General features: G+C 44.3%; 3 protein-coding genes across 8 annotated transcripts in view; 1 reads left to right on the top strand and 2 right to left on the bottom strand.

Annotated features, from left to right (window-relative positions):
- Positions 1–4,475, top strand: part of LOC129016551 (neurofibromin-like) — a 90,486-nt gene extending 86,011 nt beyond the window's left edge. The window contains exons 5-6 of one of the 2 annotated variants that reach the window (XM_063655460.1): positions 104–221; positions 3,664–4,475. In XM_063655460.1, the coding sequence (XP_063511530.1) occupies positions 104–221; positions 3,664–3,742 (197 nt within the window). In that variant the 3' untranslated portion in view covers positions 3,743–4,475. Of the gene's footprint in view, positions 1–103; positions 590–3,663 lie in introns of those variants that run through there. The other variant, XM_063655459.1, reaches the window with a different exon arrangement.
- The window catches only part of LOC129016550 (leucine-rich repeat-containing protein 37A3-like), a 33,933-nt gene extending 23,928 nt beyond the window's left edge, over positions 1–10,005 (bottom strand). For 3 of the 5 annotated variants that reach the window (XM_063655426.1, XM_063655425.1, XM_054455898.2), the window contains exons 1-3: positions 6,917–10,005; positions 4,953–5,024; positions 2,060–2,131 (exon numbers count right to left, since the gene is read on the bottom strand). In XM_063655426.1, the coding sequence (XP_063511496.1) occupies positions 2,060–2,131; positions 4,953–5,024; positions 6,917–10,005 (3,233 nt within the window). The remainder of the gene's footprint in view (positions 1–2,059; positions 2,132–4,952; positions 5,025–6,916) is intronic. The other 2 variants (XM_054455897.2, XM_063655427.1) reach the window with 1 other exon arrangement.
- Positions 10,006–10,015: 10 nt separating this feature from the next.
- LOC129017574 (polycomb protein SUZ12-like) overlaps positions 10,016–13,880 on the bottom strand; it is a 66,521-nt gene continuing 62,656 nt past the window's right edge. Inside the window, 1 exon segment of the mRNA XM_054458201.2 lies at positions 10,016–10,417. Within this exon segment, the coding sequence (XP_054314176.2) occupies positions 10,129–10,417 (289 nt within the window). The 3' untranslated portion in view covers positions 10,016–10,128.

Here is a 13,880-nt window from a genome sequence, read left to right as displayed (position 1 = left end):
GGATGCAAATTCTTGGTCCCACTCTAGACCAACTGAATCAATAACTATGAGGGTGGAGTCCAGAACTGAGTTCTAACGTGTCCTCTCAATGATTGTGATGCAGATCCATCTTACAGCACTGCTGTGATAACACGGTTCCCCATGATGGCTCCTCAGCTTGGCATTCAAAGCCCTAGAAGATCTGGCTCCAATTTCCTACTCTCCCTCCTTGTAATCTACAGGTACTCATGGCATTCCTCGAATACTTTTCTGTGTTTTGCCCTTCTCCCATTTCCCTTTTGCAAGTTTAGAATATTGTCCCCAAGATGTCTGTCTGATGCTACACAATGGCCCTTCAAAGTCCTATTCAAATGGGATTGTTCTAGTAACATCTTCCTTGGTCCAAACTGAAGTCATTTCCCCCTCTTCTATGCTTCAGAAACAATTTATGCCTCCTAGTGCCCACATCCATTTCTTCTTCTTAATGTAGTTATTTTTCATCCCATTTTTTCTGAGCATAAACTCCTTGAAAGCATGGACTAGGTCTTGCTCATCTGCATTGCCCACCATGTTTAAAACTGACACATGGAAATAAAGTAAATTCAAATATTTGTAAAACAAATGAATAGCTGGCCGGGCGCGGTGGCTCATGCCTGTAATCCCAGCACTTTGGGAGGCTGAGGCGGGTGGATTACAAGGTCACGATATCGAGACCATCCTGGCTAACAAGGTGAAACCCCGTCTCTACTAAAAATACAATAAATTAGCTGGGCGTGGCAGCGTGTGCCTGTAGTCCCAGCTACTCGGGAAGCTGAGGCAGGAGAATGGAGTGAACCCGGGAGGCAGAGCTTGGGGTGAGCCGAGTTCGCGCCACAGCACTCCAGCCTGGGTGACAGAGCGAGACTCCGTCTCAAAAATAAATAAATAAATAAATAATAGCTGGGGGAGTGAGTAGAAGGAAAATGATTATTTTAAAGCAAATGTAGTTTTACTACTTCATGGCCTCTGTAGCACTTTGGCATCCACTTGAGGGTCTTCACACCCACTTTCCTTTAGCCTTTCATATTTGAAAGAATCTGTTTGCAAAAGAGCATCACTAATAAGGATTAATGACATACACACCTCTATGGACAGAGGATAAGAATCAAGCTTTCATAGCAATTGAACATAGTTTTCTTCTTGTCTCTAAACAGACAGAAATACTATGCAGGTAACCCTTTCTTGGTAACAGGGCTGGGGAGATAGTTACTGTGGAATTAGTGAAGAGTTAGGGGCATTTCTGATATGCTTCTTAGTGTAAACATTTCTAGCTCTACCACTTAACCATCATTTTAAACATCTGTTTTAATATAACAATTCCCGAAATGAAATCCTTAATACTAGTCTATTCTCTTGGTAGCTTAATATTCTTGATAATATTATTTCTATAATTCAGCTGATTTCAAATATTTAAATGTTAATTTAATTCCGATTAAATTATCAAAAAATTCTGGATTAATGATGTTCAAATGAATGTAGGTAGTCTATATTTTCTTCTCCTTTAGGCAACAATCTGAAGTTAACTTTAATTCCTTTCAGCCTACTAAACCAACTTTTTCAAATCTTTTTTTGTGAAGGTCAGACGGTAAATATTTTAAGGCTTTGTGGGCCACATATGATCTCTCTCACATATTTCTCTTTCTTTTTTCTTTCACAGTCCTTTAAACATGCAACAACCATTCTTAACTTAATAGGCTATTAAAAAACAGACCTTAGGTTAGCTTTGATCTATTGGCTGTAGATTGAATAGAAGAAGATGGTATGTAAATCCTTATAAAACAAGCTTCATATGGGTGTCAGTCACTGCTCAGATCTTCTTACCATGTGAACTTTTTTCTGTCTGTATTTTGTCTATACAATTTAAAAACTGAAAATGCATAGGACGTAGCTAATGCTAGAGATGGGCTGAGACCCTATACAAACTTACAGAATTGCAGAATTTTATTGCTGGAAGAAATCTTAGAGATTATCTAATTTGAACCCCTTATTCATTTTAAAGATAATATGACTAAAAACTCAAAAATATGATTAACTAACTTACAAATACTGGAGGGATAGCAGGCCTTCAAATGAATCCTTATGTAATTCAGTCAAATAATTTTCACTGAGAATTCTGGAAAATGAAAAAGTTATTTCTAGATTAAAATGCAAACTACAACTATTTGCTACACAGGACTATCTCCTGCATGTGGAGGAAAGCTGGGTGATGGTCATTTCAAGACGGTGGGATCTGCTCTGCTTTCATTCAAATCTTTTCCTACATTTTCCTTTTAGTGTCTATCTCTCTCCACCAACACCACCACACACACAGGCAAGCACACACACACACATGCAAGCACACACCCACACACAAGCACACACACACATGCAAGCACACACACATGCAAGCACACACACACAAGCAAGCACACACACGCAAGCACACCGCTCCACTCTTCCCACCAAATTGTATCTTTAATGATTCCTCTCTAGATCATAATATACCTTTCAGAATCCAACTCTGGGTGGCACCAAGATCAGCAGAACCTCCATTTCCTCCTCTCTTTTCCCAAACCTTATTATGAAAGCCCCACATGGGACGATGTCAGGGCTGCAAGTGAAGCCATTCAACTTTTTTCCCCCATCAAAAAAATTTGAGAACTACAATGTGCATAAAGTGCACATAACATAAATGTTGTTTATATTTAATTTAATTTAATTTAATTTCTGAGACAGGGTCTCATTCTGTTACCCACACTGGTCTCGGACTCTTGGCTCAAGTGATCCTCCTGTCTCTGCCTCCCAAACTGTTGGGATTGCAGACATGAGCCACCTCACCTGGCCAAATATTCAGTTTAATAATTATAAAGCAGATACCCATGTAAACATTGTTACAAAAGATTATTGCTAGCATCCCAGAAGCCCCAGTGTGCCCCTTTCCAATCATATTCCTCTCTCTAACCCTAATAGGTAACCACCACCCTGACTTTTGTGATGATTTTCTTGCTTTTAAAATGTAGTCCTGGCCTGGCGTGTGGCTCATGCCTGTAATCCCAGCATTCTGGAAAGCCAAGGCACATGAATCACCTGAGGTCATGAGTTCGAGACAAGCCTGTCCAACATGGTGAAACTCTGTCTCTACTAAAAATAGAAAAATTAGCTCGGCATGGTGGCAGGCACCTGTAATTCCAGCTACTCAGGAGGCTGAGGCAGGAGAATCCCTTGAACCCGGGAGGTGGAACTTGCAGTGAGCCAAGATCGCACCATTGAACTCTAGCCTGGGCAACAAGAACAAAATTCCATCTCAAAAAATAAATAAAGCAATTCCTGCCTCAGCTTCCCAAGTAGATGGGATTATAGGCACCCACCACCATGCCTGGCTAATTTTTGTATTTTCAGTAGAGATGGGGTTTTGCCATATTGGCCAGGCTGGTCTCAAGCTCCTGACCTCAGGTGATCCGCCTGCCTCGACCTCCTGAGGTGCTGGGGTTACAGGCGTGAGCCACTGCACCTAGCATGTGTTTTATTTTTAATTTAGAACTCATGTATGTCTTGTCTATATAAGTCAAACTAATGATGTGACACAAACTGTTGTGAAAAATGTTACTTTGAATGTAAGCATTTTTTCCAAAATCATTTATGTGTCTAATTCCTTCTATAAATCAGGAAGAAAACGATACAACAATTCAACAGGAAAATGAACAAAGGACAGAAAACTCAGAGAAGAAACACAAATGTTCAATAAACATATAAAGATATTTAATTAAATTCATGAGTGATCAGAAAAATTCAAATTTGGATGGAATCCCTTTTATTCATCCATAACTTCAACAAAAAGTTGGCGAATACCTAGCAGTGAAAAGGTGTGGGGAAATGAATGCTGTCCTATTCTGCTGACAATAGAGTCAGTTGGCACAACATTTTTGAGGACAATTAAAATTTTATATCTACATAGTCTTCACCCCAACTCTTCCATTTCTAGATATCTATGCTACAGGAATACTTGCCCACTAAGCATAATGTAAATATTCGTCAATGGGGAAATTATTAAATAAACTATGTTGCATCCATACTATGGATTATGCAGGAGTTTAAATGAATAGGGTGACCCTCTAAGTCCTAGGAAGGAAAGAAATTATGAAGTGAAAGAATATCATATGATATAAGTGATACTATGAAGTGAAAGAATCAAGTTGCAAGATGTTACCCTTTATGGAAAGAAAAAAGATTTTAAAAACCACACAACAAATCTATTTTGCTTTATGTAATTATGTATGTAGGTAAATCGGGAAAAGTTTGGAAGCATGTATACTAAACACAGAGTAGCATTACCTCAGGGATGAGGGAGTAGGGCACAAGGAGGGTTTTTGTTATACCTGTTATTGCATTTTTATACATTAAAAATAGAATCATGGGCTGGGGGTGGTGGCTCATGCCTATAATATGAGCACTTTAGGAGGCCAAGGTGGGAGGATCACTTGAGCCCAGGAGCTCAAGACCAGCCTAAGCAGCATAGGAAGACCCTGTCTCTACAAAAAATACAAAATTAGGTGGGCGTGGTGGCATGCACCTGTGGTCCCAGCTACTTGGGAGGCTGAGGTGGGAGGATCTCTTGTGCCTGGGAGGTGAAGGCTGCAGTGAGATGTGATTGTGCCACTGCACTCCAGCCCAGGGAACAAAGAAAGACCCTGTCTCTGAAAAAAAAAAAGGGGAAAAAAAAGAATATAACCATGTATTATTTGTATGATAAAAAATAAATTTAAATTGCCTCTTATTTTAGAGAGAGCCTACCAAATTTAATTTTAAAATAACCATAGGATTGCAATCCACAGAGGTTGATTTGGGGTATGAAGGGGAAATATCTTTTCTCGGAGGTACGGACCTCAAAATTCTGGACCAAGAAGGATCTTACAATGCAGTTAGTTTTTTGTCACATTTGGAGAGAATATACTCACAGTTTTTCGGTCCAACTGTATGCTTTCCATACATTTCCATCAATATATGAAATATAGTTTCCTTGGAAATTTCTGTGAAGAAAGACAGTTTATATCCTTGAATAGGCAGGAAAAGAATGAACAAGATAAATAAAAGAATCACAGCAACCTTGTCGGGGATATTCAGAAACAGAAAATAACATCTGCTTTCTCATTTCCAGAGCTATCAGCTTCCCAGTTTGCACAATTCATCAAGAAATAACGCGGGGTCACTGGCACAAATGATGAGGCATCTCCCGGAAGCTTAACTTCCTATCTATCCCATCTCTTGGACAGACGATGCCAGTTAATTACTTTGAATATAAGTATTTTATCCAAAAGCACTTATGTGTCTAAACAAACTCCTACAAATCAACACAAAAATGGTCAATAATTCAACAGAAAAATGGGCATAAGCTTATCTTTATCGATAAATAAGTAGAAAGAAACCCTATGCCAGGTAACACCAAAGCTTTGCCCTCTGTTGAAACATCCTAGGCTTTTTCTTTCCACTCTTACTACAACTGATCTGATTTAGCCCCTTCACACTTTACTCCTACATTTTGCTAGACCTTTCTATTTTGTCTCCCTGAAATAAGCTTTTCCTTTTGGGCACTCTACATATGGATTCTAAAATAATCCTTTGCATGTCTATACTTGAACATAAAGCAAAAGAACAAAATAAAATAAAATAATCTTCCTGTTTTAATCATTTAATCTCTCTTGCTTGGAAACTTTCAATGGCTTTCCATACCTCATTGTGTACTCTTTAAGACCCAAGTAAACTTTTAGCTTATCCATGTAGCTTTCCCTGATCTCCACACCTCAAGGATCACAGATTCTGGTAAATTCTAGCACTGATGGTATGCATTATCTTTTAGTAATTAATTATATACACCTCCCTTTTTATGCCTATTCTCTTTTTTCCCTCCTGTCATTTTCATGTTCTGCAGACGACAGCATACTTCATCCTGGGTTTGACACAAAATGAGTGCTACATATAAAAAGCCAGGGACAAAGATGAGTTCTGGACATAATTAAAGGATGGAGTAATCATGTTAACAGCCAACACTCCTACATATGCTAGGCACTGATGAAGTGTTTCATATATTCACTCACCTAAATTTCACAGCAATCCTATGAAACGGTAACTAGCATAATCCCAGTTTAAAGGTGAGGAAATTGAGTAACAGAGCAAAATAACTTGCTCTGGATCACCAAGCTAATAAACAGACCTAGGTTCAAATCCAGGCAGCCTGGCTCCAGAATCAACTCTTAACCACTTAGAGCATCATCACTGAGATCGGGAGAGTGACAGGCTGCTGTAAAGAGGGTGAAGCGGACCAGGCGCGGCGGCTCATGCCTGTAATCCCAGCACTTTGGGAGGCTAAGGTGGGTGGATCGCCTGAGGTCAGGAGTTCAAGACCAGCCTGACCAACATGGAGAAACCCCGTCTCTACTGAAAACACAAAAAATTAGCCAGGTGTGGTGGTGCATGCCTGTAATCCCAGCAACTCAGGAGGCTGAGGCAGGAGAATCACTTGAACCGGGGAGATGGAGGTTGCAGTGAGCCAAGACCGTGCCATTGCACTCCAGCCTGTGCAACAAGAGTGAAACTCTGTCTCAAAAAAAAAAAAAAAAAAAAAAAAAGAGTGTGAAGTGAAAATAGGAGCAGAGCAGTGGTTAAGCAATGATGTGATGGGGCTAAATAAGAATGGATAAGAAAACGAGTAAGAGTAAAAGACTGGAGTAAAAGTAAAAGACTGGAGAATGGGTCTAACATTAAAGGAGAATGAGGAGAAGGGAGAGTTGACAAGCAAAGGTGAAAGCAGAAAGTCAGTTGTCAGTATGGCTTGGGGAGATAAAGACGACCCAGGAAGGCCTCCAGGAAAAGGCTGCCATGTCAGGCAAGACACAGAGGATGATTGAGGAAAGGTGATTCTTACAAGGTGGTGAAGATGCCATTGTAGGTGTTGGGCTCTGGCACAGGCACTTGGCGGAGCCTCTGCTTTGGGCTGAGATCAACACATGACAGAGTCTCATCTCCGCAGGTACAGAGCTCACATATGTTGGTGCTTGTGGAGGCCATCTGTTCCTCTGGTGCAGTTTCAGACTGCACCAATGAATCCTGCGAAGATTCTAACTTTGTAGGTGGACCTGTGACTTCAGTCAGGCTTCGATGCAGAGTCTGAACCTGGTCTGGACGAGGAGCTGTAGTCTTCTCCAGGACTGTGGAATGTCCAATCTCTGTAGTGGGTTCTGGAGTTATGGCAAGCTCCGGGTCTGGAGGCTGAGCTGAGGTTTCCTCCGTGGTCGGAGACGGTTTAATCTCTGTAGTAGGCTCCGTAGTTTTGCTAAGCTCCAGGACCAGAGGTTGAACTGTGGCTTCAGTCAAGTGTGAATGCTGAGCCTGACCCTTGTCTGAAGGTGGAAGTGTCACCTCAGGGTGTTCTGGAGGAGGAGCTGTTGTCGTCAGGGCTGTAGAAGATTCAACCTCTGTTGTGGATTCTGGAGTGATGGTAAGCCCCAGATCCAAAGGTTGAACTGTGGCTTCAGTCAGGTGTGAATGCTGAGTCTGAATCTGGTCTGGATGTGGAAGTGTCACCTTAAGGTGCTTTGGAGGAACTATAGTCCTCTTCAGGGGTATAGAATGTTCAACCTCCATAGTGGGTCCTGGAGTGATGGTAAGTCCCAGGTCCAAAGATTGAACTGTAATGCTGGGTGACATTGGATGCTGAGCTTGATCCTGACCTGGTGTTGGAATTGTTACCTCTTGATATGCAAGATGGGGTACAACTTTCTTAGGAGGCTGAGTTGGGGTCTCCTGCATGGTTGGAGAAAATTCAACCTCTGTTGTGGATTCTGGAATGATGGTAAGTCCCAGGTCCAAAGGTTGAACAGTGACACTGGGCAATGTTGAATGCTGAGCTGGATCCTGGCCTGGTGTTGGGACTGTCACCTCATAATGAGCTGGAGGTTGAGCTGCAACTTCCTTAGGTGGCTCTGGAAGCTGAACTGGGACCATATGCTGCCTTGAAGGTTCTACCTCCTTAGGGGCCTCTGGAGCCTGAACTGTGGCCTCCTGCTGGGTCACAGAAGGTTCTGCCTCCACAGGGGGCTCTGGAATCTGAGCTGGAACCTCCTGCTGAGTTACAGATGGTTCTACCTCCTGAGGGAACTCTGGAGGCAAAGATGGGGCCATCTGCTGGGTCAGAGAGGGTTCTATCACCAGAGCAGGGTCTGAAGACTGAGCAGGGACTGCCTGCTGGACTGGAGAGGATTCTACCTGTTTAGGTGGCTCTAAAAGCCGAGTTGGGGCCTGCTGTAGGACTGGAGATGGTTCGACCTTCTCAGATGGCTCTGATGGCTGAGCTGGTATCTCCCACTGTGGTGGAGGACTGACCTCTTCAGTGGACTTCTGAGGATGACCTGAGGCTTCCTGCTGGGTTGCAGATGGTTCAGCCTCCTTAGGGGGCTCTGGTGGCCCAGCTGGGAACTCTTGCTGGACTGGAGAAGGTTCTGCCTCCTTAGGGGGATCTGGAGTCTGAGCTGTAGCCTCCTGGTGGACTGGAGAAGTTTCCACCTCTGCACTAGGCTCTGTTGCTATGGTGAGCTGCACGTCTGGAGGCTTAACAGAAATATTGGGAAAATCTGAATGCTGAGTTTGATGGTGACCTGGAGGTGAAACTGGGACTTCATAATGTTCACGGGGCTGAGCTGGGGCCTCCTGCTGGGCTGGAGAAGATTCAACCTCTCCAGAAGACTCAGAAGGCTGAGCTGGCTGCTCCTGTTCACTGGGGGAAAGTTCAGGCTCCATAGGAGGACCTGGAGGCTCAGTTGGGGCCTCCTGTTGGGTTGCAGAAGGTTCCACTTCCTCTGGAGGCTGAATTGGGGCCTCCTGCTGGGCTTGGGAAGATTCTGTCTCACTTTTGGGCTCTGAAGTCATGGTAACCTCCACATCTGCAGGTCTGACTGTAATGTTGGGCAAGTCATAACGAGCTTGATCCTCACCTGGAGGTTGAACTGTCACCTCATGCTTCAGTGGAGTTTGAGCTAGACTCTCCATAGAGGACTCTGGAGGCAGAGCTGGGGCCTCCTGCTGGGTTGAAGGTTCTACCTCCTGAGGGAGCTGTAGAAGCTGCGCTGGGGCTTCTTCCTGGAGTGAAGAGGACTGGATGTCTTCAAGGGTCTCTGGATTTTGACTTTTGGGCTCTAGATGGAATTGAGAAAGTCCAACTTGCTCAGGAGGCCCTGGAGGCTCATCTGCATTCACCCGGAGTTCTGGAGGCAGGCTGCCGGGATACAGTGTGTCCATACCCGAATATTCATCCTGCAAAGTCTGCTTCTGATGCTGAGGTTTGGATAACTGGTGTGGAATCCCAACAATCTCAGCAAGGCTCCAACGCTCAGCTAGATCTTTCTTCAGGTTCTTGGGCGAAACAACAAATTTGGTTGGTTTTGAAACCTTACTGTCTAGTGGAACAAGTATTTCATCTGCCTGATGACCTGCAGCCCGATCTAGATCTGCAGTTTGAACCTTACTTTTGAGGCGAGGAAGCTGAACTAGGGCCTGGTTCTGATCCCGGTCCAGCAGTGGAACCACCTCTGGGAGCCTTTCTTGTGGAGTCAGCTTGTCATTTACATCCTGATGTGCAGCCAAGAACTGCTCTGGCCCCAGGAGCAGCTCTCCAGCTGAATCCGTGTCCAGGAATGGAGCCAAATTTTCAGTCGATTCCTGGGGCAGGGATGACATCTGCGAAGAAGCAGAGGGCCCCAGATAATCAAAGTCCCCCGGGGCTGCTGGGGTAGCAGGCGCATGGGGAGATTCCCACGGGAGATGGGAGGAGCTGGAAGACCAGAGCTCAGGTGGCCCCAAGGGGTTAGAGGTCAGCTGGAGCGGGTCCTTGACCCACACCAGAGGCTGAGCCTCCTTGACTAGTAGACACAATAGTTGCCACGTAAGGAGGGGCCATGGGCCCCAGAAACGCAGCCAAGACATGACACACGCTGGTGCTATGCACTCAACGAGAGCCATTCTGGCACCCCTGAGATGCTCATGCCCCTTATAAGCATGCGCCCCGCCCTGTCTTTATGACACCTTTATTTATGCCACCTTTATTAGGCTCGGGTCCAGATCTGCTCCATGTTACCAGGGCAATCATATGTCACAATCCTGCCCAAGCACCCCTTCCCACCCCGCCCAGCAGGAACACCCCTCCCCTCCCCTTAGTGAGGAAGGATTTGGGCCACAGACCGGGGTGGTCCCAGGACTCCAGTGGCCTGCTGTTGTGGGGTGGGGTGGGGTGGGGTGGGGTGGGGTGGGGGCGCGGCAGAGCTTCCCAAGGAAGTCACATGACAGAAGTTCTAGTCCAGTTCTGGCAGCCTGAATTCTTCCTCCTCCGAGGTGAAATCCGAGAATACTCTTCCTTCCGGGGAGAGCAACTGACCTGCAAAATGGGTGCCAGTTAGGGTGGCAGGCAGGATGCACGTTACAGTCATTTATTCCAAAATGTTGCTGTTTTCGCTAAACTGTTGCATGTTTGATAATTAATTCACCACCCTATTAGGTAGGATCTGCCAGGGAATAAGCGAGGACTCCAAATTTTCTGTAGGAGGGGTGTTGGGGGTGGGCAATTCAGTCTGGGAGAGAACGTCTTAATCCGAGGGAAGAGCCCTTTGCACTAGCCTGGGAGGAGTGAACTGTCATCCTGCCTTAACACAGCCAGTACCCTAGAAGTTACAGCGCCACCCTTCAGAGATCTAGCCTGTGTGCACACATGGAGAAGAGGCTTAGGTTGTTAAAGTCAGCATGTTAAATAATTTCCTGAAATGCTACTATAACTAGAACCCAGCTGACTTCCCCCACAGCCCTTACCTATTTTATTACTGTCTGGCACAATTATCAGCATGTAAACTCCAAGAAGGCGCTTCATCTTATTCCAGTGCCTAGCACAGGCCACAGGGTGCATAGTGATGGTTTTAAAATTGAAGCGGGGCTGTGCAGTGGCTCACACCCATAATCCCAGAACTCTGGGAGGCCGAGGTGGGTGGATCACTGAGGTCAGAAGTTCCAGACCAGCCTGATCAACATGCTGAAACTCCATCTCTACTAAAAATACAAAATTAGCCAGGCGTGGTGGTGCATGCCTGTAATCCCAGCTACTCGGGAGGCTCAAGCAGGAGAATCGCTTGAATCTGGGAGGCAGAGGTTGCAGGGAGCCGAGATCACAACATTGCCCTCCAGCCTGGGCAAGAAGAGAGAAACTCCGTCTCAAAAAAATAAAGTAAAATTGAAGGGATTCCAAGATTGGCCTCATTTAGGGATGGATCTATTGTTATAATCAGATTTCTGAAATCAGTGCTAACTTCCTCTCACATTTCACAGGAAGCTAGACTTCTTAAAGCTGGAAGTTTCCTTGGTGGGTTTTATTTAAATTGAATTAAAATAATTATTTTACAGGGAAAAACTTCAAAACACTTTGCAACTTTGGAGTGAAAGTTAAATAAAACACTCTAGCCCCAAATTAAGTTCCCATTGAAATGAAACTTTTGCTCCTTTTTAAAAAAATCCATAAATAGTAAATTATTACTGTTTTCTTTTGAGATTAATTTAGAAACTTAATCCCTATTTAAGAGCTTTCATACGCAGTCATGCATTGCTTGCCAAGTGAAGAGCTTGAGAAATGTGTCAGGTGATTTCACCATTGTGCTAACATCATAGTGTATACTTAAACAAACCTAGGTGGTGTAGCCTACAGCATACCTAGGCTATACGGTATAGCCTAGGCTACAAACCTGTACTGTATGTTACTGTACTGAATATTAAAGACAACTGTAACACAATGGCAGGTATTTGTGTATGTAAACATGGAAAAGGTACAGTTAAAATACTGTATAAAAGATAAAAATGGGGTCCAGGCGCAGCAGCTCACACCTGTAATCCCAGCACTTTGGGATGCAGAGGTGGGTGGATCACCTGAGGTCAGGAGTTCGAGACCAGTCTGGTCAACATGGTGAAAAACAGTCTCTCCTAAAAATACAAAAATCAGCTGAGTATGGTGGCGCGTGCCTATAATCCCAGCTACTCAGGAGGCTGAGGTAGGAGAATCACTTGAACCCAGGAGGTAGAGGTTGCAGTGAGCTGAGATCGTGCCATCGCACTCCAGCCTAGGCCACAGAGTGAGACTCCATAACAACAACAACAACAACAACAACAACAACAACAACAAGATAAAAATGGTATATGCCTGTGTAGGGATAGCTCCTTTATACTCCTATGAAACCACCATCATATATGTGGTCTATTGTTGACCGCAACCTCATTTTGCAGCACGTGATTGTAAATGATTGACAGAAAGATCTTCAGCAAAATAGTCCACCCAAGGTATACGGGAGATAATGAGATCCAAGCAATAAGCCATATTTGAAAGGCATTATAGTTTTTGAAAGCCGTAGCACAATCAGTCTTAAGGCCAGTTACATTCCCCCCACATCTCTGGTATCCTGTTTGAAGGGAGTTCTAAAAAGGCCTGTGTTCAAGCAGCCCAGCATACCTTACTCCTGGGGCCAGGGGAGACTAATCCCTCTCCTGTGTCCACAACTGTAGTAATACAGTCCTCAGTTCTGCTCTCCAAACTTCAAATAAGGGGTCAGAGCCAAGGGTCAAGACTTTAGGAAAAGCCCCAGAAATACCCTGCACTCAAAAAGCAGTTTCAGAGTTTCACATCTTCCTGAGAATGAAACAAATTATCCTCCAAATTCTGCTGCTTGTTTTGACTTATGGTTACACTGGCTATGTTATCCGACCCTTGAGTTTTATTTTGTTTGTTTTTTGAGATGGAGTTTCGCTCTTGTCGCCCAGGCTGGAGGTCAATGGCATGATCTTGGCTCACCACAACCTCCACCTCCTTGGTTCAAGCGATTCTCCTGCCTCAGCCTCCAGAGTAGCCGGGATGCATGCGCCACCGTTTCCCCCATATTGGTCAGGCTGGTCTTGAACTCCCAACCTTAGGTGATCCACCCGCCTTGGCCTCCCAAAGCACTGGCATTACAGGTGTAAGCCACTGTGCCCGGCCCTGTTACCTTTTGAGTTTTTATCTCCACAGACTTGAATTAAACTGTGTAGTTCTTCCCATCTGACATCTACAATCTCTTCACTGGGTCTGCACTCCACAGCTATTTTACCACTTTCTGAAATAAAGTTAGCAAGTATCAATTCAGAATCTTTTTCATTTAAAACTTCCTGAATATAATGGTAGCACCCCACAATGAGACATTCCTTTGGTTTCTAAAAGCAGAAAATAAGAGTATTTTCCTGGAAGTTTCCTCATCATATGCTTCCATTTTTTTTTTTGGAGACTGGGTCTCACTTTGTCACCCAGGCTGAAGAGCAGTGGCACTATCATAGCTCACTGCAGCCTGGAATTCCTGGGCTCAAGTGATCTTCCTGCCTCAGCCTCCAAAGTAGCAGGGACTACTCCCCTGTGCCCAGCTAATTCTTTTTTAGAGACATGGTCCTGCTTTGTTGCCCAGGCTGGTCTCGAACTCTTAGCTTGAAGTGATCCTTCTGTCTTGGCCTCCCAAATTGCTGAGATTTTAGGCGTGGGTCACCATGTCCGGTCTCACAGCTCAGTTTTTAACGTATGTATGAAATATCAACTGTGTTTGGTTCAAAGGACTTTATGATCTTACAGATAAGAATTAAGGAATAATAACATAAGATATAAAAAATGTGGACACAAAAATGTTCAATCACAATATGATTAAATGGTAAGGCATCAGGTGGGGGGGTCGAAGTAAGTTCAAATCCAAAATAGAGACCATGGGCTAGTAGACACTTCACATTAGAGGCATGGATAGGTGTCTACTCCCTGAGAACCAAAATTCCACCAGATACAATGAACAAAGCTT

This window comes from Pongo pygmaeus, chromosome 19 (assembly GCF_028885625.2).
Source record: "Pongo pygmaeus isolate AG05252 chromosome 19, NHGRI_mPonPyg2-v2.0_pri, whole genome shotgun sequence".
NCBI classification, from domain to species: Eukaryota; Metazoa; Chordata; class Mammalia; order Primates; family Hominidae; genus Pongo; species Pongo pygmaeus.
The sequence above is the reverse complement of the archived record's forward strand: the minus strand, read 5'-3'. Positions and strand labels throughout refer to the sequence as shown.